Below are 27,795 nucleotides of genomic sequence, written 5' to 3'. Positions count from 1 at the left end.
CTTGGAATAATTACTTTTATAAAATATGTAGTATTTCCTGCCACTAGCTGTTTTCAATTTTGTTTTTACAGTCTTCAGAAATATATGAATAAAATCACCCAAAAGAAGGTGGATTTGTGCAGCCATCTTCCTTTTTCAAGCATTCTTTATTTTAGGTATCTTAATTTCCTATATGTCATGTGAGACTGTTTCATAAGGCGAAATTAATATAATAATGCCAATGATCACCTAGTTTATGCTTCTCATAAGCCGGCAGATTTTCCTAAAATTCCTGATCCTGTATTAATTACATTATCTATAAGGACTGATGTCTACACCACTAAGCACATATTATGCCTGTGCTACATAATTCTAGTAAAAAATAGAATAACTTATTCACAATACTTGATATTGAAAAAATGTCAAGTATTGAAAATAAATTATTCTATTTTTTTATGACATTGATGTAGCACATTAAAAATTGTAGAAAGTAATCCAAGCACTCCAATGAATTCCAAAAATATAGGCAATTTATTAGAACCAGGAGCTACACAGCAACGTTTCAACCCCTAAGGGTCTTTATCAAGCTTGATAAAGACCCTTAGGGGTTGAAACGTTGCTGTGTAGTTCCTTCCAAGCTTGATAAAGACCATTAGGGGTTTAAACGTTGCTGTGTAGTTCCTTCCAAGCTTGATAAAGACCCTTAGCGGTTGAAACGTTTTATGCTTGGTCCTTTTTTGGTACTGGGACTGGTCCATTGGAGCACCCTGGATTCCTGGATAAAGGGTTGAGTGCACTTCCACCATCTTCTATATATATATATCTATTGATATAGCACAGACATAATCTGTGCTCAGTGGTGTAAACATCAGTCCTTATAGATAATGTAATTAATGCTACAGTTTGAAAATGCTCCACACATTTTGAACATCACAGTCGAAATGTAGAGTTTTAAATTCTGCTGTCCATCAACAGAAACAGACGTGTCCCTGCATCTATAAAAACACAGTGGCATTGCACCTACATCAACATCCACTCCAATAATAAAACATTAGAAGTATTTTATTTTCTCTAGGATTTGGGTTGGGAGTAATTTAGCAACCTGGAGCCTATAATATAATATAATATTGTTCGGATTTAAGTACCCGGGGATCTTTAGTGTTATAGGAAACATATGGCATACTGCATTCTGAAAACCTACAACACTGGCAGAGAGTTATAGGAGTTACAGTGATAGTTTAATACTTTTCATTACAAACCCCAAACCTACTTCCCACGGGACAGTGCTGTATCCCACGGCATAACAGTACCAGATACATCAAACTAAATGCATGTTATTTAAATGGTGCTGTAGTCACATTAATGCAACATCATTATATTATCACAATGACGACATAGACATTTGTAAGCTTATGCTGCCATAAAACCAAAGGGAAGTTTAGAAATCCAATTGAGATGTAGGTATTGATTTCCTTTACCTACAACAGTTTATTATTGCTGAACCATCTCTGGTATCACATGGCACGTTGAGACCTCTAAATTAATTAATATATAAATCTAAGCATGTTTTCAGATATAATTGGAAGTATCCAGTACTTGGCTCCCTTGATACTGGAAAACGCAAAGCATGGATTCGCATTTAATGTAGTCGTATTCGTCAATGATTATGCAGTATGCAGCCTTGCATCTGCTATGGATAATGAGTCTTTAAGATTTCAGTATTGAGCTATGTTGTGATAGTATATTGTTCAGTGTAACAACAAATCAAATTGTCACATTTTTTGTTCTTAAGTTACATGGCTGTCTTGGTTGAAAAAAAGACCAAAGTCCATCAAGTTCAAACTTCAAACAACATGGTGAAGGACTAGGGAAGTGCCTTAAGAAGATACAAAAAAGCTTACACAATTTAGGCTGAAATAGCCAGATTGAATTAAAAAAAAAAAAAATCATATTCAGCTGCGTGGGCAGTTTCTATTATATCCTTTTTAGGTTGGTGGACAAATTCACTAATTGGTGAGTAAAACCCTAATAATCAAACCATTTGGTCTTCCATTAAGCACAACTGGGGAAAATGTAGCTATGGATATATTAAGTTCTGAAATGAGAATGATAAAAGACAAAATATGCATGAAGCCATTAGTATTCCAATAATGAGGACTCTCTTTGCAAATAAAGACATGCAAATGTATGCAATTCCCATGCATAGCTCTATTAAAATGTGCTCTGTATAGTTTGATGAGAGTCAAACTTGAAATCAGTAGATAAATCATCATATAGAAGATTTGTTTCCAGTGTCTTAAAATATGATCTAATAATTCAGTATCTAGTTCTAAAATTCATATGAACAGGTATTGAATACCGTATTTTACTGCATAATAGCCACAGATTTTATGCCTAATTCCTTTCCTTAAAAATGGGGGTGCGACCATTATGTGAAGCTTTATTTATTTGAACAGCTTTTTAATAGTTGCTGATAATATTATAGTTGCTAATAACATAGCTGCTGAGAACATGCATATTATTTATTTATTTATTTATAAAATATTTTACCAGGAAAGATACATTGAGATTTCTCTCGTTTTCAAGTTTGTCCTGGGTCCACAAAACATTGCATTGATACAATAGGGTACAATAAAATACAAAAACAATTGTAATACAAAATTTAACATAGAGCAGGTAGGAAATATATAATCAATCATGACCGGTGCATTCTGTTTTGAGATATGTAGAGAGGGGAAGATTTGAAAGTGTGCGGGAGGTCGTTCCATAACTGCGGTGCTCTGTAGGAAAAGGAGGATCGGGCTGCTTTCTTTTTGTATTGAGGCAGACTAAATCAAGTGCTGGTACTGGATCGGAGGCTATAGGAGGTGGGAACAGCCGGTGAGAGCATTCTGCTCAGATATGGTGGGAGCTTCCCAGAAAAGCTCTTAAACACAAGGTTGGAAAGATGAAGGGTGTGTCTGGATTCCAGCGACAGCCAGTTTAGTTCTTTTAGCATGTCACAAATGGTGGGTCCTGTAATTACATTGTAGCACAAATCAGCAGAACGAGTTATACAATGTATTGAGTTTATTAATGTGGGATTGCGGTGCAGATGCATGTACTACATCCCCATAATCAGTGATTGGCATCAGCATTTGCTGTACAATCTTTTCCTTTACTGTAGGGCTTAGGCAGGATTTGTTTCTGTACAGGGCACCTAGTTTTGGATAAAGTTTAGATGCAAGTTTTTCTATGTGGAGGCCAAAAGATAGATTGGGGTCTGACAACATACCCACGTATTTAAAAGAGTGGACTGCGGTCAGTGTGCTATTTGAATTTGTTTTCCATTTAAAGATTTTCATCATTTCAATAACATAAAACATGAAACATAAAACATGAAACCAGAGGTTGGGGGGGGGGGGGGGGGGGGGAGGTACAGAAATAAGGCAGGGAGGGGAGGAGGGGGAGTTCATACCAAACTTTTGCATCAATGTTCACAATCACATTTATTGAGAGCTTTAGCTGTGTCATATACCTACATACTCTGTCCCCAAATTTTGCTACAACTCTTAATTCTGCCTATTCCTTCATTTTTGTCTCTATCGTGTTGCATTGTATCTTATCTGTCTATCTTTTCCTAGTGTTTGACCCTGGGAGCTTATTCACGTGTTCATCATGGGGAGGACCCCTCGATAGCAGGTTTCATATAGTTGTGTATCAATATCTTTGCAAACCTCTGTCACTTGTGGTGGCCTTTGAGTTTGAGTTTTCCATAATCTAGCTATTGCCCTCTGGGCTGTCAAAAGGATGTGGAAGGCTAGTTTATTTACCTCTTTAGGTGTGTTGTCTGGCATGTGTAGTAGAAGGCTTGCTAGGGGCGTGAAGGGGAGCTTTGTGTGTGTAGAGTGTCTTGGATCAGGTGACCAATGTCTCGCCAGAATCTGGTAACTTGTTCGCACTGCCACCAGATGTGAAGTACTGTTCCCTCCCCCTTTCCACATCTCCATCACTCCAGAGATGAACCTGGGTATAGCTTCTATAAGCGAATGGGTACCATGTACCACCTGTATAGAGTTTTCTTGTATTGCTCCAGTAGGGTTTCTGACTTAATTAGTTTTTTGGTTGTTATTGTAGCACGTTCCCAGTGGTATTTGCTTATGGGGCACTGTAGGTCTTGTGCCCAGTGTTTGGCTGGGTTACAATCTGCAAAGTGTTGTGCGGGTCGGAGAAGCTGATAACACCAGGATAATGGCTTAAACGTTGGTGTCCATGAACCCTTAGTTGTCATCTGTTCCCATTTCATCATAGCGAGGGAGCTTTCGTCTGGGGTGGAAGTCTTTTCTGCGTGTTTCTGTATGAACGGGCTTAGTTGCATGTGGGAGAATTGATTTGAATTTGTTTTCATGCGTAGATGGGAATTTTGTAATTTGTGTAATTTAGGTACTGTTCCAAAGATCATTGTGACAGTTTTGTCTGTGTTTAGAAAGAGTCTTTTTTTTTTTTTTTTTTTTTTTTATTTGTGATCCACTTTTGTACCTCTGTAAACTGGTGTTGGAGCACAGTCTCAAGCTGCGGTAGATCGGATTTGCTTGCATAGACTACTTTGTTGTCTGCGTACATGTGTACATTTGAGGATTTGCTGACATTAGGCAGATCATTTATAAATAATGTGAATAGTAGGGGGCCGAGAATGTAACCTTGGGGAACACCACACATTACTGGGAGCGGGAGGGAGTCTCTGTCAGAAATGGACACCTATTGTGAGCGATCTGATACATATGATCGAAACCAGATAAGCGGACGGTCACCAATACCTGAGTTTTTGAGTTTGTGCAGTAGAATGTCGTGGTCTACTGTGTCAAAGGCCTTAGCAAAATCAAGGAAAATAGCTCCAGTTAGGTCTCCTTGTTCCATGCCAGTTTGTCATTGCAAACTTTTAAGAGGGCAGTTGTAGTGGAGTGATTCAGGCGAAAACCCGATTGATCAGGGGTCAGATAGTTAGATTGTTGGTAATACTCACATAGTTGCGTATGGACACATTTTGCTAAAATTTTTGATAATACCGGGAGCAATGATATTGGGCGATAGTTCGAAACCAAAGTAGTATCACCACTTTTATGGATAGGCACTACACTCGCAGTCTTCAAAAGTTTGGGTATGTATCCAGACACCAATGATTCGTTAATTAGGGTTGTGACCGGTTTAGCAATTGCCGGCGCACTGAGCTTCAACAGCATTGCTGGGATTTGATCAGCACTCTGATCCTGATCCCTGTTTCCCAATTGTGATCCTGATCCATGTCGTTTTAACTAAGAACATACACATTCCTAATGCACTGCATAGATAAAAGGCAGTGAAATACAATAAACTGATAGGTATAATGATCATAAGTATAAGATCAGTAGGATGTTTGCCATCAGTTTTCAAGAATATGAATGTCTTACAACAAAAACAGCATGGTCATTTATGCGACTATTACGTGATGAATTGGATTTGAACCAATTTTTGGACTGAAAAACCAGGGTGCGACCATTATGCGGTGGTGACTTTTATGCAGTGAAATGCGGTAGTACAGATTGCAAACTGAAATTTTGGAGACAAGGTCCTGAAATATAGGCACAAGAGCCCCAAACACAGAAATGTTTGGGGTATAAATGTATATTTTACATATATTAGGATGTAGTGAAGGATAAATGTGTTGAGATATAGTTCTATACATGTAAAATTAAGTTGCATGTATTGGAATAAAGGGTGTTTTATCAGATCTTTGCATTACATAAGATTGTTGTTGCACCTATTAAATTGTCTTATTTTTCTCCTATTTTTTTTTTAAATAAGTGCCATATATTAACTTTTGTATTTCACAATTTTATATATAAATTATTTCTACGTATTTTATCTTTAAAAAAAAAATAAAGATAAAAAATACAATATATACATTTTGTTTGTATGCACTTCGGAATATTCTAGATCTCATTATAGTAATTTCTTACACAAGGAATTTGCTACCAAACAGGAATAAACTTTAATTGATTGCTTCCACGAAGGATATATTCCCATTAAAATAGAGGCTTGCTCACACTCTAAAATCAGAATAAACTAGATTATATTTCTACAATGCTTTGATGGCCATTTACCCATAACATTATGTATTTCTGCTAAGCATCCTATGATACACACAGTCCTTAATGTTGCATATCTCCTGCATTATTCTGGTTAAGCAGAACAGGATTATATGAAACTCATTTCAGCTGTAGTGATAATATCTTCTATGCAGACAGCCCAAGAAGAGGCCTTGCGGTTTCTTGGATTCTATACAGCCTGTCTGATTACATTATAGGCCAGGATTCAGAGTACTGCTGACTTGCTCTTAAGGAGCTTTCCTGATTTCCTTCCCTATCCTTGTGTGATGGCTCATTGGGTGAATGCACCAACGGTAAACATTTGACACATTAAGTCAATCTTTTGTCCTTAAAAGATTAAAACGAGTCCTGTTGAATCAAGTAATAATATCTATTGGCCTCAAACTCTTTCTAAAATAATTCATTTGTAAGCAATGTAATTTATGAGCTGACACATTGTTTTTTTTTTTATATGCTAAGCTTTAATATAGTTCTCATTAAAAATGCAACGTTTGTGATATCTACACCCCCAATACTACAAATGTATTCTTTGGCAGTGATTTTGTGTAGTTAGTACCAACTAATTCTTACCCTAACAAGAATACTAATTATTTACACCCCCTCCCCCCCCCCCCCCCCCCAAAAAAAATATTTATATATGTAAAGGATCCTGCTATCCGTGCAGCGCTGATCCCTGTAGCGTCTCCCGAAATCCAAGCTGAAGTAGAACAAAGTAGTGATTAAAGCTCCCAATACCCCAAACATGAGTCGAGACTTCATGAAGGGGTAAACCATCTGCTTTATTGATGGCCAAACTCAGCCCTTTTATGATGGTCTCCCAGCAAGGGAACTCCCACATGGGACCTTGTGGAAGACTGTGACAAAATATACAGAACCAATCACTTTACAGTACAATTATTAAACACACCCACAGTAACAGTGCAACCCCTCCTCTCTATCCTGGAGATAATTAACTTAAGTGGTTGAAGAGAACCTAATTATCTCCAGGTAGAGAAAAACATGTCCTTTTTATATTTTAACAAAACAGTATTAAAATCTATAACTTATATTTCGCCGAACGTAGTCTCTATGTTCCACATACCCCCAGATAGCTTGGATCTGAGCGCATAATATAGACTAATAGCGCTCAGATCCCACAAACACAATTCTCAATATCGTTGAGTAAAGTTTTAGTTCACCTGTTGTTAGGGAAATTAAATCCGAAAAGAGTTCCATAACTGCAGCTACCTGGGGTCGGTCTATCTTGTATAGTAGGAAAGTCCCGAACGGTAAAGTGCTTAACGTGTTCGTGAGTTATTAGCCGTATGAACGGGAACTTGGTACGCGTCTGAATAAGTGTCCGAAAATAGTTCCAGAGGATTCACGCCTCTCTACCGCTGAGCGTTCGATGACTTTAAAATGGTGACCACCACCTGTTCGGCAAACGAACGTGGACCACCAAGCCTTTCATCAATTTCATCTGGGTGGTAACTGAGCTCCACACGACCTCAGTGGGAGGTCGGGTGGTTCAGTAATTTGTTCGGTTCTTTGAAACTGCACGAAATAGCCATACATACGAATAATTAGACGAAATGCTGTTTCTCTGAGGCTGTTCAAACAGGGATTTCGTTACAATATATATATATATATATATATATATATATATATATATATATATATATATTGACTGTGTAAATCCTTGCACTCACGCTTAAATAACCTACTGCTTTTTTGCAGTGGTGTGGTTGCCAGGTGCAAATCCTTCTAGGGATCTAGATGCATACCATTAGATGAAAGATATAGGCTGAACCCACGGACTTGTAAATTTCAAATAAAGGTGCTTTATTCCATAGGTAAGAAAATCGACGTTTCGGTCCACGCAGGGACCTTCATCAGGATCAAGTGACTACTTTTCTGTACCTGCGTGGATTGAAACGTCGATTTCCTTACCTATGGAATAAGCACCTTTATTTGAAATTTACAAGTCCGTGAGTGCAGCCTATATCTATTTCACCAACTGCACATGGGTGGTTAACTGCTTTTCTGATAGTAAAAAACAGCCAGGTTCACTATAAAGTGATATGGAATATGTATAAGTGGGGAACAGCCACATACAAGACATGCATGATTCAGATTAAGCAATGTGACTGAGAGCTGGAGAATGGCTGGTAGGTGGGTTTATGTTGCTCTCTCCTGTCACTAAATTGTCAGCATAGATCTCTGTGCCATCATTCTAGATGTCTATGCTAACAGTTGATAGACAAATTAGGAGAAAGGCTTAATTTTTTAAATAGCTTTATCAGAAATTGTGTGTGTGTGTGTGTGTGTGTGTATATATATATATATATATATATATATATATTTTTTAGCCATTTTGCTAACACAGTGTAGAGATGATTTTTATCTTGTACTTTTATGTAAGCTATCTTTGTGTCTACTTAACCCCTTAAGGACCAAACTTCTGGAATAAAAGGGAATCATGACATGTCACACATGTCATGTGTCCTTAAGGGGTTAAAGGGATCCTATAGTGCCAGAAAAAACAAACCTAAACTATTGGCTCCTGGAGTGCCTCCCCCCTTGTGGCCCCCCTTCCACAGGGCTAAAGGGGTTAAAACCCCTTCAGCCACTTACCTGAATCCAGCGCCGATGTCCCTCGGTGCTGGGTCAGGCTCCGCTCACGCTCCTCCCCCACCGATGTCAGCCGGCGGGGGAGACCGAATGCGCATGTGTGGCAATGGCCGCGCACACATTAGACCTCCCCATAGGAAAGCATTATTTAATGCTTTCCTATGGGAAAAATCTGACGCTGGAGGTGATTGTGAACGTCCAGCATCAGATAACAGACCAAAAGCCTGTTTGGATTCTGGAATCCGTCTAGTGGCTGTCTGGCAGACAGCCACTGGAGGCAGACTTAGACCTGCAATGTAAACATTGCAGTACTCTGGAACTGCTGTGCTTTACATTGCAGCACTAAGCACAAAAGGGTCATAGTACCCAGACCACTTCAATTACAGTGTCCCTTTAAGCAATTTCTTCACCAGTGAAGCACTCTCCTAAATGAATATGAATAATTTCCCTTTATTAAAAACCTAAAATATACTTTCTACTTTTCACAAGGTTCTTAAATGGAGTGAGCCTAGCTGACCAAGATGAATCTTCCATTTTGACTATTTTAACCTTGAATTTTAAATTCACTTAGAATTCTCGCTTTAGAAATTAACCCTGTTAGTATGAAGAATATTTGTTGAACTGTGAGTTTCTGTGCAAGCTTAATGTTGAAAAATAGTTGAGTTGGAAGTTTTGGGGTTTTTTTTAATTGTAAATTTAAAGATGCTAAATAGCAGCACTGAAACAAACTATATATTAGATTGGGTTTCCTCCATTTAAAGAACCTGAATAGAAACATCGGTTTAAATGGATTCTGAACGGAGTAAAAGCTACTTGTAATTTCTGAGTCCAACTTCTAAATCTTTAATTAAAACCTATGGCAGCCCAAATGACATATACGTATGGATAAATTGGATAAATTCATGGTTTACCGAATTGCTCAGGCAACCTTTTCTCAGTCCAGTTGAATCCCCTTTTAGGTTAGCTGTTACAATAAGTGTCTACCACGTATTGCTGCAATCAGATCATCATAATGGACTTTGCACTGAACTCAGCAGGATCAGTGCTGTTAAGTGGTTCTTGCAAATATGTACGACCATGCTTGTGTGTGGTAGGGCAAACAATAATTTCCCTCTAACACACCACTAGGCTGATCATACATTGAATTAATCCTAAAAATGCCTATTTCTGAGCTCTATTAAGAAACAACTAACTTATGTATCTTCAGTGATTAAAGTCTCCAAATGCGGGGGCTTCCGGTTGACGGATCGAGGCGGACAGTCGCACTACTCAGGAGCTCCGTGCTGAAATCGACAAAATCACGCCTAATCGACGCCAAACTTACCACCGTTGACCGCTGCCTGCACGCAGGTATCCCACACGACAAATGGGACGTAAACACAAGAAGAAGGCGACAGAAGTAACCGCCCCGGGGCTCACAATCGGGGAGATGTGGAGGCGAGCACGCGTCCCGAGTGAAGCCAATATGGCGGCGCTCCATGGAGGCTGCACGGACTTCTCGGACGAATATTCCGATGAAGCAGAAGAGGAATACTTCCCAACTCCAGACCCAAAGCCAAAGCAAACCCCAAGCACTACAAGGAAGGACACTGATGCCGACCTCGTGACCACTGGGGTGCTAAAAGCCCTACTGGCGGATCTGCAACACAATATTCTCACAAATACCGCGGCCTTAAGGGGTGAACTGCAGGGCCTGACAGGCCGCATTACGGTGCTAGAGGCCTCCTCTCAAGAATATGAGCGCACTATCGCCACACTGCAAGGTGAACTGCGGGAGCTGCACCGCAAACATGCGCTGCTGGAACGGCGCTTGGATGCCCAGGAGGACACGAAAAGGCGATACAATGTTAAAATCAGAGGGCTTCCAGAAGAGCTGCCGGAGACAGAAGTCCCGCGCAAGATCGAACGCCTTCTGACCAGCATACTACCTTCAGGTAACCCTATACCTGTCGTGCCCACAAATATCTTCTGGATCCCTAAACCTGCCAAAGCCCCTAAATCAGCCACCAGGGACACTATACCCACCTTTAAAAACGGAGCAGACAAGGCAACGGTCCTTACCGCCCTCCGGGGGAAAAACCCCTTACAATTTGAGAGCGCAAAGCTGACATTTTTTTCGGCGACCTGTCAGGGGGCACCCTGGCGTGGCGAAGGTCACTTCGACCCCTCACCACCACACTCCAGCAACACAACGTTCCATATCGCTGGCGGACCCCCAACTCACTCCATGTACAGCGGGGTGAAACAACCCACCAAATCCATGACCCACAAGACGCAGCAGAACTACTACAGACCTTGGGCCTAACATGGGACTCACTCCTCCAGGCGGGCCCCAAAGCCTCCACCACCCCGACTCACAGTTGGAACCCAGCGGGCAGTGCCCCATTCGTACCTCGAAACCTCACACCAGTCACATATGCCGCAGTCACCACCTAAACAGAAACGAGGCACCTTCACCCCCAATTAGATGTCGCCATCACCTGACTTTACCGGATCACGCCACTCACCTCTACCGAGCAACCTATAACTTCTGGGACTTCAATAACCACCTAACGAATGATTGTACCACTCTCTACTGGGCACCGACACGGCTCTCAGGTGACAGTACCACAAGCCAGTCAACCAGCCAAAGACTCTTACACGGGGAATGGATTTCTATGGGTGGTCGTGACAACCCAACTTGCCAACCATGCCTCAACCTACGAGCTACTTGGGAATCGTGTACGACCCTGAAGCGGATTACCATCCCATCTACCCCAACACCGGGACACTGTGTGATGTATATAGCCCCTACTGCGTACAATATTGTAGCTCACCCCTGTGCCTAACTACTAGGCTCCCATATATGGTCTCGACTGTTGACGAACGATGGCACATTGACGTATTGATCACCCAATAACTGCACATAGCCTACACAACCTCACGCACTCAACCATCACTCGCCGGAATGACGAAATGGCTCTACCCACCACAACGCTACTAGAGCTTGACTTTTACTAAATTCATCTGCCCCCATGCCCCTTACCACCCACGAGTTACGCTAACCGAAGCCAAGCTGTACACTCAGACACCCCACACTGGACACGTACCCCCCACAAACACAGACTCTTAATAACACACACGACTTTACATGTAATTATGCCACACTTGATGAAAGAGCCTAACAGCTCCCACACTTTAACTCTAGTCCCAAACATTCATAATTTTGTGCAAATCGCCACGCCTGTCTTAAGTAAATGCACTAGCCTGACTTTGCTTACGTGACACACGGGTCCAAAGTAACTGTGCAACGTATATCTTAATAAGTTATATTTCTCCTTGATGTTTTCTCGGCCTAGCCCGCATATAACCAATGTTTCTTTTATGTTTGCCTAACTGTTGCATACGGTGGCCCATTGTATAGTGAGGCCTGGACAGTCTTGACATACGGGCATCTTACTCTCCTTAAATTCTGCAATGTGTAGCCAGTGTGTAGTGCAAAACTACCAGTGTATTAAGTCGCTTCTGGCATCTATGACCCACAACCTAGCCCACAATTCTCAGGCTGACAAGCACTTTCCGGGAACTTCGTGGTCGCTGTATATGTTGTTTTCTCAGTTGATTTAAATCTAGCATGTCACACTTATAAACCCCTACATCATGCAAGTCATAATGTGTCAGTTTCATAGGTGTTAGTGCAATAGCCCACCTAGCATGATACCTGATATGACTTAAGCTGGCTAAAGACAGTATATATTATTATTTTGTGTCTTCGGCCCCATGGCATTGTTTAGCCTGGCATGTTAGAAGATAATAGTTTTATGCTTCACACAACCCTGCCAAGTGCCAACAAACCATGCCACAATATACGGCAACACAAGCCACGCTATAAACCTAACTTGTAAACATATAGCAGCTCTACTAGAAAATACTGCAATGATTTAGATGGTATGTAACCTTAGTGCTAGCTGCATTAAGACGACCAGTTTAGCATTGTTAAGCTCTACAAATCGATTGCTTTTACTGTTATTAGCCTCCTCTACTTTAACTTAGATATTATAGATGTTTAGTTAAGCTGGATAAAAAACACAGAAAAATGTGCATATTCTCATGCCACTGTCTAACATGTATTGATCTTGTTATACGCTGTTGTGGCGTTTGTTGACACCATGTACCCACCTGCACAACCAAAATAAAGAATTAAAAAAATAAAAAAATAAAAAAAAAAAGTCTCCAAATGCAATGCATTTTTAAAGTTCCCTTGGGACCTTAAGTTTCAGTTGTGAATGAAGGTTAATAGAGTGAATGACAATATCCAGGAGTGTGGCCAGAAGTGCACCAATAATGACCAGCAGTGTAAAATGTTTAACAATTCATTGTTTGGAAACAAGATGAACCCTAGGTGTAGCCAGTCTACCCCCAAATATTAATTCAAGGTTTCCATTGCAAAAGCAATAATTGGCTGTGGTGGTCTGATTCTGTTGGGCTATCGAAAGCTGGATGTTTGAATTCCATCTGCATGCTCTGTATCTTAAATACCAATGGTCTACCCTAAAATGCCTATGCTTTTTACACTAGGTTTTAATTTTGCTGGGATTTTCCACTTGTTTGAAGTTTTACATTCTCTCATTGATGATGATAATTTCTTATTACAGGGTCAGAGTTGTGTGATTACTCACTCAAACCGTCGGAGTATACGACCGCTTCATCACTTTGTCCGAAGCTTCCAGTGCCACCAAGGTAAGGCATGACTCCTGCTGAGAAGTGATCCACCGCATTCTAAAATAGATATTTAATACATGTGTTGTTGTTCTTATAACTAATATATAACCCATGACCATAATGTAAATGTCCGATGGGCTCCATATGCTTACTGCTTTTTTTTTGTTTTGTTTTTTATATAGTACTGTTTTGTACAGGTGGCCTGCATTTAAAGGACCACTATAGTGCCAGGAAATCAAACTCGTTTTCCTGGCACTATAGTGTTAATAGTTCCCCCCTTCCCGCCGGACTCTAGAGGGAGGAAGGGGTTAAAGGCTTACCTTTCTCCAGCGCCGGGCTGGATTAACCCATATGTAAACATAGCAGTTTCTCTAAAACTGCTATGTTTACAGCAGGCAGGGTTAACCCTAGATGGACCTGGCACCCAGACCACTTAATTAAGCTGAAGTTGTCTGGGTGCCTATAGTGGTCCTTTAAGTTCCATCTTTCAAGTACCAATTAGTTATGGTAAACTTAACTATGTATATAGTCATTACAGTATGTGGATCTGTCTGTGTGGGGTAGATACTCTCCTGGGTCTTCGTACAATAGTAAGTAAGCCATGGGTCTATTAATTTGCAATAATGCATTCCTTAAGTTAATGCATATACATCTACATCATTGTATAACATGTATACAATATGAACCTTTACATACATTAGCTTTTACTAATGTATGATACAGAGATGGATTAATGTGAGCCTAGACTTCACAAGAAAAGCAAGCTCTGAAAGGGGACCATAGGTACAGGATAAAACATAAAAACGCTAAATAAGCTTAGCTTTTTATACTGGGAATGAATGAGTAGACTAGATGAGCCAGATAGCTTTTATCTGCCATCAAAATCTGTGTCTGTGATTCACATCCATTAGAAAGACAAATGCCAGTGTAACTGATTCTGGAAAAGTGAGCACAAGCTGTTTAGTTATTGTCAGAGGAAAGAAAAAAACGAAAGAGCTAGGCTATCTCTCTCTTTTTCTCTCCAATATATATAATGTGTGTGTGTGTGTGTGTATATGCATGTATAATATTACATAATCTACCCCATTATATCAATGGGCAGATCATGTTTTCAAATCCTGTATAAAGGGGGGGGCCTCACGCCTTGCTATAAAAACTATTGCACTATGTGACTGACACCTCCTGGCTGCCCAAGATTAGTGTGAATTGCACTCGTGGGCAACAACCTGGACTTTCTTCATGAATATACTTCATGAAATTAATATACTAGGAAAGAGTCTGTAGAGTTGGAGACAGAGCTGTCCTTAGATTAAAGGAGACCGGCGATAATTCCATCTCACAGTTTGGTATACATTCATAAGCCACTCAGCCCTTTGAACTCATTGCTTATCAGTGGTATTAAATTCTTACTCATTTAGGACCCACACAGTCCACAATGTTCATAACACATGTTTGTTAACATACACCGCATATCATGTGGCATTAACATTATATATAAAAAAACAGAGATTTCATTATTGGCAAATACTAGAGTGGGGAAGATGAATGAGCTTAGTGACCTTGTTCAATATTGTTGACAGTGTTATAGCATACCTCCAAATTGTTCCTATTTTGCGCCCAAACCCCTCTGTCCTTTCTTTCTATCCTATTGTCCCTCTTTTCTAGGAGCTCCAAATTAGCTCTGCAGCAATAATACACACAGTAATGTGTTTTTAAACAACAATAAATGTGTTTATAAATCAGTCTGTGTGAATAACATACATTGTTCTTGTTCTAAATTACATTTTACTTTCATGAATTGTTATTGGATAGTCACTTAAAATTTCCCAGGACAGCCCCGCTCCTGGCCACACACCCACTCACACACCTAAAACTAAATTGTCTAATAAAAATGTTAAGAAATGTGTTATAGAAGCAAGGTTTCCAGTATCTCGAAAAATAAAAGCTAATCTTTTAAAATTTTCACTCACTCTACTTTATAAAAACAATGATAAGATAATGGTCTTGTGAGCAACCGGTCAGTAGGTAAATAGAAAAAAAGGGCAAACAGAGGAAATCAACAATCACTGAAAAGCCAAGGACGGACTGGAAGTGGGTGTTACATGATGGGTTACACCATGGGTCGTCAACCTGGTCCCTACCGCCCACTAGTGGGCGTTTCAGGATTCCAGGTGGGCGGTAGGGATTTTCAATTTTTTTTTTATAAATTGGGCAGGCAGGCGGGCGGGCGCGAGCTGGCGGTACCACTGTGACTGGGTACCGCCATCACCACTTGCGGCCCCGGCGGCAAACCGCCGGGGCCGCATATGGAGGGGTCCATCGGGTGGCCCATGCTGTCAGGGCCACCCGATGGATGTGGATTGTGAGGGGGCCCGGTCAGCGCTGGGCGCTTTAACAGCGCGACCGGGCCCCCTGTGATGACATCAAATCTGCTGGGAGGAAGTGATTCCCCGGTCACTCCTCCCAGCATACAGAGAGCCGCGCGGGAGGAAGGAGGAGGAGGGAGTCAGAGTGGGAACTCTGACTCCCATGCACCTGAGCCACCACTGGACCCCAGGGAAAGTCACCCTCCTGCACCTTAAAGGTAGGAAACAGGAGGGTGACTTAAATATAATGTGTGTTTGTTTGTGTATGTGTCTTTGTATGTATGTCTTGTGTGTGTCTGTATGTATGTCTTGTGTGTGTCTTATGTAAGTGTCTTGTGTGTGTATGTCTGTATACATGTGTCTTGTCTTTGTATGTATGTCTTGTGTGTGTCTTATGTGTGTGTGTATGTCTGTAGATATGTGTGTCTTGTCTTTGTATGTATGTCTTGTGTGTGTCGTGTGTATGTCTGTATACATGTGTCTTGTGTTTGTATGTATGTCTTGTGTGTGTGTCTGTATGTGTCTTGTGTGTATGTCTGTATACATGTGTCTTGTGTTTGTATGTATGTCTTGTGTGTGTGTCTGTATGTGTGTCTTGTGTGTGTGTCTGTATGTGTGTCTTATGTATGTGTCTTGTGTGTGTGTGTATGTCTGTATATATGTGTGTCTTGTCTTTGTATGTATGTCCTGTGTGTGTCTTATGTATGTGTCTTGTGTGTGTGTGTGTATGTCTGTATACATGTGTCTTGTCTTTGTATGTATGTCTTGTTTGTGTCTGTGTGTATGTCTGTATATATGTGTGTTGTGTCTTTGTATGCATGTCTTGTGTGTGTGTTTGTATGTATGTTTTGTGTGTGTGTGTGTCTTTGTATGTATGTCTTGTGTGTGTGTGTCTTTGTATGTATGTCTTGTGTGTGTGTGTGTGTGTCTTTGTATGTATGTCTTGTGTGTGTGTGTGTCTTTGTATGTATGTCTTGTGTGTGTGTGTGTCTTTGTATGTATGTCTTGTGTGTGTGTGTGTCTTTGTATGTATGTCTTTGTGTGTGTGTGTCTTTGTATGTATGTCTTTGTGTGTGTGTGTCTTTGTATGTGTCGTGTGTGTGTGTCTGTCTGTATATATGTGTGTATGTATGTGTCGTGTGTGTGTCTGTCTGTATGTATGTGTGTCTGTTTCTTGTGTCTGTCTGTATGTGTATGTGTCTTTGTATGTCTTTGTGTGTGTGTGTGTGCCTGTCTGTCTGTATGTGTGTCTGTATGTATGTGTGCCAGTCTGTTATAGTGGGATACCTAGCTCAGCCTTCCTACTGGGCATTGCTATAAGGAAGGTTAAAAAAGGGGGGAAAAAAGGTGGGGAGGGGAATTGAGGAGGGAGAAGAGGGGAGCTGACGCACAGATGAGAAATCATATTATGCGCAAACAGAGAAGTCGTCTGAATATCACCGAAAGAGGAGACCTTCGTTTGTTCCTTACAACCTCAAGGATCTCATTAATCACTAGTAAAGGTAATTTCAATTTACTTTATTGTTTTCTCATTAAACTTTTTATAAAGTTAAAAACATTATAAACATGCATTAATTGCAAATAAAAAGATAAATGTACGTACATTTATTTTTTTTAAAACACCCTCCTTTCGAAAAAAAATATTCCGCACTTGCGCGAAAACTGGTGGGCGGTAAGGAAATTTTTTCAACCAAAAAGATGCATTAGTGGGCGGTAGTTAGAAAAAGGTTGACTACCACTGGGTTACACTGACGAAGCTGAGGGAATAGAGGTAATGTTAGTATATCACAATATTTTACATTGAATACATCATGTATTTCTATGACATATGATGTTTTCAATGTATTTTGGGATGATTTAGATAAAGTTACATTTTTTTACAAAAGGTTCACTTTGGTGATTTGAAGTGGTTATGGTACATGGAATCTGTATATGCAACGTTTCTCCATGTAACCCCTTTTCTGCTGAAGGAGTATCTCCGGCAACATTATTGGGGCAACGTGACTTTGGTGATTTGAAGTGGTTATGGTACATGGAGTCTGTACAGGGAGTGCAGAATTATTAGGCAAGTTGTATTTTTGAGGATTCATTTTATTATTGAACAACAACCATGTTCTCAATGAACCCAAAAAACTCATTAATATCAAAGCTGAATATTTTTGGAACTAGTTTTTAGTTTGTTTTTAGTTATAGCTATTTTAGGGGGATATCTGTGTGTGCAGGTGACTATTTCTGTGCATAATTATTAGGCAACTTAACAAAAAACAAATATATACCCATTTCAATTATTTATTTTTACCAGTGAAACCAATATAACTTCTCAACATTCACAAATATACATTTCTGACATTCAAAAACAAAAACAAATCAGTGACCAATATAGCCACCTTTCTTTGCAAGGACACTCAAAAGCCTGCCATCCATGGATTCTGCCCGTGTTTTGATCTGTTCACCATCAACATTGCGTGCAGAAGCAACCACAGCCTCCCAGACACTGTTCAGAGAGGTGTACTGTTTTCCCTCCTTGTAAATATCACATTTGATGATGGACCACAGGTTCTCAATGGGGTTCAGATCAGGTGAACAAGGAGGCCATGTCATTAGATTTTCTTCTTTTATACCCTTTCTTGCCAGCCACGCTGTGGAGTACTTGGACGCGTGTGATGGAGCATTGTCCTGCATGAAAATCATGTTTTTCTTGAAGGATGCAGACTTCTTCCTGTACCACTGCTTGAAGAAGGTGTCTTCCAGAAACTGGCAGTAGGACTGGGAGTTGAGCTTGACTCCATCCTCAACCCAAAAAGGCCCCACAAGCTCATCTTTGATGATACCAGCCCAAACCAGTACTCCACCTCCACCTTGCTGGCGTCTGAGTCGGACTGGAGCTCTCTGCCCTTTACCAATCCAGCCACGGGCCCATCCATCTGGCCCATCAAGACTCACTCTCATTTCATCAGTCCATAAAACCTTAGAAAAATCAGTCTTGAGATATTTCTTGGCCCAGTCTTGACGTTTCAGCTTGTGTGTCTTGTTCAGTGGTGGTCGTCTTTCAGCCTTTCTTACCTTGGCCATGTCTCTGAGTATTGCACACCTTGTGCTTTTGGGCACTCCAGTGATGTTGCAGCTCTGAAATATGGCCAAACTGGTGGCAAGTGGCATCTTGGCAGCTGCACGCTTGACTTTTCTCAGTTCATGGGCAGTTATTTTGCGCCTTGGTTTTTCCACACGCTTCTTGCGACCCTGTTTGACTTTTCTGAGCCTGTCAAGTCCTTCTTTTGACCCATTTTGCCAAAGGAAAGGAAGTTGCCGAATAATTATGCACACCTGATATAGGGTGTTGATGTCATTAGACCACACCCCTTCTCATTACAGAGATGCACATCACCTAATATGCTTAATTGGTAGTAGGCTTTCGAGCCTATACAGCTTGGAGTAAGACAACATGCATAAAGAGGATGATGTGGTCAAAATACTCATTTGCCTAATAATTCTGCACTCCCTGTATATGCAATGTTTCTCCATGTAACCCCTTTTCTGCTGAAGGAGTATCTCCGGCAACATTATTGGGGTGTCATCAGCCAGCTGGGAACTAGAGCTTGGGGAAGGCTTATGTCCGTCTTTGGCAGAGAGTGGTCCGCAGACCATCTGGGACCATTGCTAACGGCCCAGGGTATTACTCATATCATAACCACTACATCATTTTGTGTGATTTGAGTGACTCTTTAAAGCAACATTTAACAAAAACACCCCCCCCCCCCCCAGTTTAGTTGATATACCCCCAATGAATACATGCAAGCATATTTTCATGTATGTATTAATTGGGAGTATAGTCTAAAATAGCTTATAACAGCTACAGTTCTTATGACTGCAGCTTTTTTAAGCCCCTCACCTTTTTTCCACCGAAAGGACTTTCAGTCTTTTCACAGGGAAATAATCAATCAGAGGCTTCTCATTGTGCTCGTGTGCCGGCTCATGCACAGTCACTGAAGTGCTTTTGGGGTGTGGAGTTGTCCTAATCTTGGGAAAAAAAACTTCTACACAAGCTTTAGTCCTCTGTACTTTTTCCTCATATTGCAGAAGGTTTTCAATTAGTTCTGGTATTTTTAAACCATGTGACCTATATAAAGCACACTATCCATCACAATAGCATAAAAAAATGTTTGGACACACTATACTGTGCTGTTATTTCATGGTTCTGTAGACTCCATTTCTGTAATGGGTAACTCTATAGACTTTGTCCCATATATTGGAGCTTGACTACATTTTAATCACTGCCTTTGCCTTTGTGTCTACTTATGAGATTGTTATACCCATAACTTTAAATTGGGTATTCTGACTTTTTAGACAGAAGACACTTAATGAAATAATTCAGTCAGATAGTGTACACAAACAATCCCAATCCCAAGCACAGGCAGGGAATTCTTTGATGTTCTTAATAGCAGGATGAATGAACAGACTCGTGAGGTATACACTAGTTTTATATTTGGTAAAAAGAATGTACGATTCCAGAATCAAGACATAAGTTTCTAACACACAGAAGAATCCAAAATGGAGACAGGAAACCAGAGCACATACCAAATAACTAAAACCTTCATAGGAACAAGACAGAAAATACCATTAATATACACAAATCAACATGACATTGGTACTTCTTGCACATATGTTGACTTTGTTGATTATATAGATCGTTTTAATGAAGGAGAACATCAAAATAATTCAGTCCAAAAGTCAGCAATTGACCTCTCCGACTGTCTTGATATAAAGTGTGCACACACACCTTCAAGCTGTCTTCAGACTGCATAGAGATTTCCCTCCAGCTAGGCCCGCGTATGTTATCTCCATACTTTCTATGTGCGTTAATTGCAAAACTATTTTTATTAATTTATTTATTTGAATTCTGTTGTGGAAACATACTATATAACTGATATATTGTTCTTTTGAGAATTATTTTAGAAGAAGAAACCTATAAATGCAGGCTTCCTGCATTATAAATTAGACCACATCCCGAGAAACTGATTAGAGACTTCTGTTCTGCACATGGTGTGGGTGTTCTTGGATATTTTTTCCCCCCCCAAACGGTGACCTTATGTAAAATAGTATATCAAAAAATATTTGTGAACCTAAACACAAAATTGTATTTGAAAATAAATTGACCTTTTCAAAAGTGATAGTTGAGTTTCCTGGAACAATATCATTTTGAGCTGCAGATGTTGCCTGTGGGATTATTATATATTTAGCTACAGTGAGGGAAAAAAAGTATTTGATCCCCTGCTGATTTTGAACGTTTGCCCACTGACAAAGAAATGATCAGTCTATAATTTTAATGGTTGCTGTATTTTAACAGTGAGAGACAGAGTAAGAAAAACAAAAATAATCCAGAAATTGATTTGCATGTCAATTAGTGAAATAAGTATTTTGTCCCCTATCAATCGGCAAGATTTCTGGCTCTCGTGTGTCTTTTATACTGGTAACGAGCTGAAATTAAGAGCACTGTCTTAATGGGAGTGCTATTAATATCCGTTCATTACCTGTATAAAAGACACCTGTCCACATAAACAATCAGATTCCAAACTCTCCACCATGGCCAAGACCAAAGAGCTGTCCAAGGATGTCAGGGACAATACTGTAGACCTGCACAAGGCTGGAATGGGCTACAAGACCATCACAAAGCAGCTTGGTGAGAAGGTGACAAAAGTTGGTGCGATTATTCGCAAATGGAAGAAAAACAAAATAACGGTCAGTCTACCTTGGTCTGGTGCTCCATGCATGATCATGAGAACAGTGAGGAATCGGCCCAGGACTACACAGGACGATCTTGTTAATGATCTCAAGGCAGCTGGGACCATAGTCACCAAGAAAACAATTGGTAACATACTATGCCATGAAGGACTGAAATCCTGCAGCGCCTGCAAAATCCTCATGCTCAAGAAAGCACTTGTACAGGCCCGTCTGAAGTTTGAAAATGAACATCTGAATGGTTCAGAGGAGAACTTGGTGAAAGTGTTGTGGTCAGATGAGACCAAAATTGAGCTCTTTGGCTTTGGGGGGAGGGGGGGGGGGGTTCTGCTAAGGGGACAGGACAACTGCAATGCATCAAAGGGACGATGGACGGTCAAATCTTGGGTGAAAAACTCCTTCCCTCAGCCAGGGCATTGAAAATAGGTTGTGGATGGGTATTCCAGCATGACAACAGCCCAAAACACACAGCCATGGCAACAAAGGAGTGGCTCAAGAAGAATCACATTAAGGTCCTGGAGTGGCCTAGCCAGTCTCCAAACCTTAAACCCATAGACAAAAGTCAGCCTCAAAACCTTAATGACTTGGAGAGGATCTGCAAAGAGGAGTGGGACAAAATCCCTCTTGACATGTGTGCAAACCTGGTAGCCAACTACTAGAAATGTCTGACCTCTGTGATTGCTAACACGGGTTTTGCCACCAAGTACTAAGTTGAAGGGGTGAAATACTTATAACTTTTTTGACACACGTTTTTCCCGATTTTTGTTTTGTTATTTTGTCTCTCACTGTTAAACTACACCTACAATTAATATTATAGTCTGATAATTTCTTTGTCAGTGGGCAAAGTTCAAAATCAGCAGGGGATCAAATACTTTTTTCCCTCACTGTATAATCATATGTGTATACCTCTTTAAATGTGTTGGATTTATATTTTTTACATGCATAAAATTCTAGTTTACCACACCAACTGGATGAAGCACCAATGATGTGGTCTTTGGAGGGTACAATGCTTCATTAACATGTGCCCCAGGGATCTGTGTTTTTTTTGTTTGTTTGTTTTTTAGAATGTTCTTGGTGTAAACAATACATACAGTAAAAAAAGAAAATCGTTGTAAAGTGAGATCTTTTTGATCGTGATTGAACTTGCTTCTGCTCTGAGAAAAAAAAATCTCAGGTTCATCGTTTTCTTGTTTCTTTATTGTAAATTGGCCATAGAACATATATCTTTTCTACTGAACTGCTTTTTCTTTTTTTGAATTATCTCAGCGATTCCCTTATTTTCTCATTACGTAGTCCATAACAATGTAGATATGGACAATAACAGTTTTACTCTAGATTGATGGAAAAAAATTGTAGGTCATTAGAAATAATGATAAACTTACTTTCAATGCAGCACTGAGGCCACGTTCTCCCTACTGCCCTAGTCTCCTCCAGTGACATCAGTTCCTCTAACTGCACAGGGAGGACAGGCAGAGGGGAGTACTTGGCCTCTGCTCTGGAAGGGGGCCATGCAGATGCCATATACATGCATATTTTACATTAGCAAGCCCTGGAACTCTGGTTCCTGACTGGCTAACAACACTGCCAGGGGTGGAGTTACACCTTCGGCAGAAAAGGACTCTGTATGTGCAGCATTTCTAACTAAGATGCTGCACTGACAGATTCCCAGCATTATGAACAGCTAAAATCATTGAACACTCACTTTTTGTTTTTTACATGTTGTCAGTAATGTTTTAGAACGTTTACTAAATAGTAATTTGTTTCAAATATTTTGTTTGCTGATATGTAGTTTTTTGCTGACCAATATATTAATACAGTAGGGGGTCACTTTTCATAAATAGGCAGAGAAATGGAAGGAGGTATGTGAAGATGATGTAATTTTATATGATTATTCTCGGCAGGCTGAAGTCGTCCTTTAACCTAAATCAGAGAGGCAACATTTGGCACTCCTGATGTTGTAGGCTACATCTTCCATAATGCTCTTGCAGGCATAGTGCTGGCAACACATCAGGGTTGACATAGTCCACAACACCTGGAGTGAGAAAGGTTGCTACCCCTGATCTAGATCTTGAAGCGGGCCATATTTTATGGATGTACCAGTGTTTCCTAGACTTAAATCCCAAAGTAAGTTTCACACTTGCATAGGTACAGGCATATCCATGCGCTATGTCCATCTAGCAGTATACAGCTATAAATGTGTGACTTGACAACACCAGTTCTCATGTAATGTAAAGGAGATTTTAAGAGGTAAGTGATGAGCATTCCTCTGTAAGACCAGGTAAGTGAACCTCAATGTAAAGAAATGGAAAGTTGTAAAAACAAACAATCTTGGCCCCAAGTGAAAGTATTTGTAAGGGTTTAAGTGGTTTCTATTTAAAACAAACAGAAAACCACAAAATATGAAATTGGGAATGTTACTTATATATTTGTTGGTAATAAACACTACACTTCCCTGTAAAAAAATGTATACACCTTAATGTCTAGTTGGTCTTGGCTTCCATATCCATTCAACCCCATTACCACCAACCACCCCTTCCTTGGGCACCAGCATTCCGGCTTTTGGAAAAGGCTAGAGAATATTTCTCACAAACGTCTGAGTTGTAATACTGGCAGGAATGTGGCTTCCATTCACCTCTCCATTTGTGTGTTGATGTGACATTTTTTTCATTTTCTATTTCGGTAGGAGTAATTTTTTTTTCTTTTTTTGTTTTTTTTTCTCCTTGTGTCACCAGTGCACCTATTCCATTCTTCCATCGCTGTGCTCCTGTGAACATTTCCTGCTATGCCAAGTTTGCAGAAGCCCTGATCACTTTTGTCAGTGACAATAGTGTCCTACACAGGCTGATTAGTGGAGTAATGACCAGCAAAGAAATTATTATGGGACTTTGCTTGTTGTCACTAGGTAATGGTTTTTCTAATTACTAGCCTTTTTTGTGTAGTATTGTGTTAGGTGACAAAATCAGCAATGCCCCCTATAGCATGAGATTATATAGCTCAACGTTAATATGTATTGATAATGTATAATATTGTTACAGGATTTTAACTGAATGTATAAATATTATTGCATTGCTAAAATATGATATTACAATAGTGACAAATTTTGGGTATTCATCTTGACATTTCAGACATAACCTTAAGACACTATTGTACATGTAATGTGCTTACGCTGAAAACAGGATGTGAACATGTTGTGTTTTTGTTTTTCTAATCTAATCTAATTGTTTTTTGTTTTTTATTACCGGTGTTTATCATATTTAAGTTACTAAGTAAGGTCCTAGTCATCATGTCTTGGTTGAATCAGAATATGATGCTCCTGCTGTGTAAATTGATTGATAGCTGAGGTCAGCCAGAAGTCAAGTTAAATATGAGTTGTATTAAAAACAAAAACAACAAAAAAACGCTTAAAGGAACACTATAGGGTCAGGAACACAAGCATGTATTCCTGACCCCATAGTGTTAAAATCACCATGTTGCCCCCCCTAAATATAGCAAAATCTTACTTTTATTTAAGTCTGCTGCTACTGGCTCTGCCCTTGACCTACCTGCCTGCCTCATTAGAAGTGATGTTCTGAGCCAATCACAATGCTTTCACATAGGAAAGCATTGGATTGGCTGAGTGTGTCAAGGAGGCAGATCAGGGGCAGAGCTAGCACAAGTCAAACACAGCCCTAGCCAATCAGCATCTCCTCATAGAAATGCATTGCATCAATGCATCTCTATGAGGAAAGTTCAGTGTCTCCATGCAGAGGGTGGAGACACTGAATGGCCATCACATTAAGCAGCACTACCCCAGGAAGCACCTCTAGTAGCTATGTGAGGAGTGGCTAGTGGAAGTATCCCTAGGCTGTAATAAAATAAGCTGTAGTTGTTCTGGTGACACTAGTGTTCCTTTAAGCACTAAAAGCTAATTAACATTCTGTTTGTGCCTGACTGAGCCTTCATAAATAAACCAATATGAGTTGCATAGAAAATTAGAGGCACATTTCATATAGTACACTTAAAAAAAACCCCAAAAAAACAACAACAAGATTTTCGAAATATATACAGTATACAGCTACTTTACATTTATCACTGTTTTGTTCCTTTAAAACTAGCATGAGTATACAAGGCTCCAGTGACTTACTGTACATGTAATAAAAAAAAATAAAGCACCAAAACAATATATATACTCCTAGTCTAAGTTATGGGTCCTCTTACATACTGCGCACATCGTTTTATTATTGCTGTGATTTGCAAAACTTACTGCAGCTGTATGCCTGCCACTTTAGTGCCTGATGTCCCAATATTTGTCTGGTGTGTGCACACTATAATTTACTCACCTCTACAGACAGCCTTCTGCACAGTGAACTCAGATAATCAAATGTCACTTGATTATTTAAAGGACCACTCTAGGCACCCAGACCACTTCAGCTTAATGAAGTGGTCTGGGTGCCAGGTCCAGCTAGGGTTAACCCATTTTTTCATAAACATAGCAGTTTCAGAGAAACTGCTATGTTTGTGAATGGGTTAAGCCTTCCCCTATTTCCTCTAGTGGCTGTCTCATTGACAGCCGCTAGAGGCGCTTGCGTGATTCTCACTGTGATTTTCACAGTGAGCGCACGCAAGCGTCCATAGGAAAGCATTATGAATGCGCGCGCAGCTTGTGCCGCGTGTGCGCATTCAGCCGACGGGGAGGAGAAGAGGAGGATCGGAGGAGGAGAGCTCTCCGCCCACCGCTGGAAAAAGGTAAGTTTTAAACACTTTCCCCTTTCCAGAGCCCGGCGGGAGTGGGTCCTTGAATGTGGGGGCACCCTCAGGGCACTCTAGTGCCAGGAAAACGAGTATGTTTTCCTGGCACTAGAGTGGTCCTTTAATGGGGTGTACTTTTAAAATAGGTGTACTTATACACTTCTACTTGAGGGATCCCTTTTTGTTTTTTCACAATCCGTCTCTGGAAGTCCACTTACATAAAAGAATAGTGGTGGGGGGGTGTGGAAAAGAGTTATACTTCCCTGAACTGCTCCTTCGTCATGTCTTCAGCTCCTTTCCAATATAAGAAGAATGTGGTGTGTGCAAAGCATCACATCCGAGTGCAGAAAAATAGCTTCGTTATAGTTTATATCCCAAGTCTGTGGAGACTGGAATATACCCTAAACTCCATTCTCCTCATTTATTTTTTTACATTTACAAAATTGCCAAGAATCATGGGAATTAACAAGAAACGAATCTAGTGTAGACAACACAAAAATATACATATAGGAATCAAACATAAAGAGTTGTGAGAAAGAATAAATAGAATAGCACACAGAATTAGCAGAAAGACAAGCCATGGAAAGGAGAAATTACAGGATGAGTGGGTGTAGAGGTAAGAGGCAGGAAACTAAAAGAATAATATTAACCAAAAATAATGTACAGAGGTGAACACACACACACACACCCTGTGAGCTTCGAGGACTTTTGATCCATCTCTTGGACGACTGTCACCACTTTCTTTAACATTTCAAATATGGGCCTGTTCATTCCATCTTTTAGCTATACAGAGCTGTGCATATCTTAGAGAAAAGCTTCAACAATGAAGATTATCCGGTAGAGGAGTAAGGGCCATTTAATAATGCCAGCACAGAGGCAGGTATAATGAATGGGTGACCCTAGCAAGAAATTTAGGAGTGAGAAAACCTCTCTTCACAAAACTGCGATCTTCACACATTGCCACCACATATGGAAGTATGTGACACAGCCTCTTGAAGAAGCAACTTTGAAAAAAAATTAAAAAAAAAAGTGAGATAATCTGAGTTCAAATACCATCTTGATAGACACTTCAGTAAACCCCCTATTGAAAGCAACTGGGTTCAGAGATTGGTTAAGAGGTCTAAGCCACTGCCTGGACGACCTCTCCAGGAAGGTCAGTTCCAATGCTGAAGTAGAAGAACTCCTCAAAGAGAGTATTATTGTCAATATTTTATATTTTTTCTGTTTGGAGTGCAAATAATCTATAGTTTGATCCATCATACATTGTCCCTTTAATCTTGCAATGCAATGTAACATGGTTACAATTGCTATTTGTACGATGTAAAACATTTTATACTGCAAGTACTTTTTTAAAATATATATCACTGCTATTCCATTGAGATGTTCCCTTGCCTCTGAGTCTTATTAGTGAATAGGAGCTAAAACATTGCTTGCTTTTCGCCTCTGCCATTCACTGCTACTTTGTATCTCATCCATCTCACAGTAACATTAGTCACCCCACAACCTGGTGCATTTTGTATAAGCCTTTATAGGTTTTCAACAGAAATATC

General features: G+C 40.1%; 1 protein-coding gene across 1 annotated transcript in view; it reads left to right on the top strand.

Moving 5' to 3' along the window:
- The window catches only part of SLC44A1 (solute carrier family 44 member 1), a 206,450-nt gene that overhangs the window by 104,348 nt on the left and 74,307 nt on the right, over positions 1–27,795 (top strand). Inside the window, exons 5-6 of the mRNA XM_063455212.1 lie at positions 13,349–13,433; positions 24,250–24,419. Of these exons, the coding sequence (XP_063311282.1) occupies positions 13,349–13,433; positions 24,250–24,419 (255 nt within the window). The remainder of the gene's footprint in view (positions 1–13,348; positions 13,434–24,249; positions 24,420–27,795) is intronic.

The sequence above is a fragment of the Pelobates fuscus genome, chromosome 5 (assembly GCF_036172605.1).
Source record: "Pelobates fuscus isolate aPelFus1 chromosome 5, aPelFus1.pri, whole genome shotgun sequence".
NCBI classification, from domain to species: Eukaryota; Metazoa; Chordata; class Amphibia; order Anura; family Pelobatidae; genus Pelobates; species Pelobates fuscus.
This window is presented reverse-complemented; position numbering and strand designations above follow the sequence as displayed.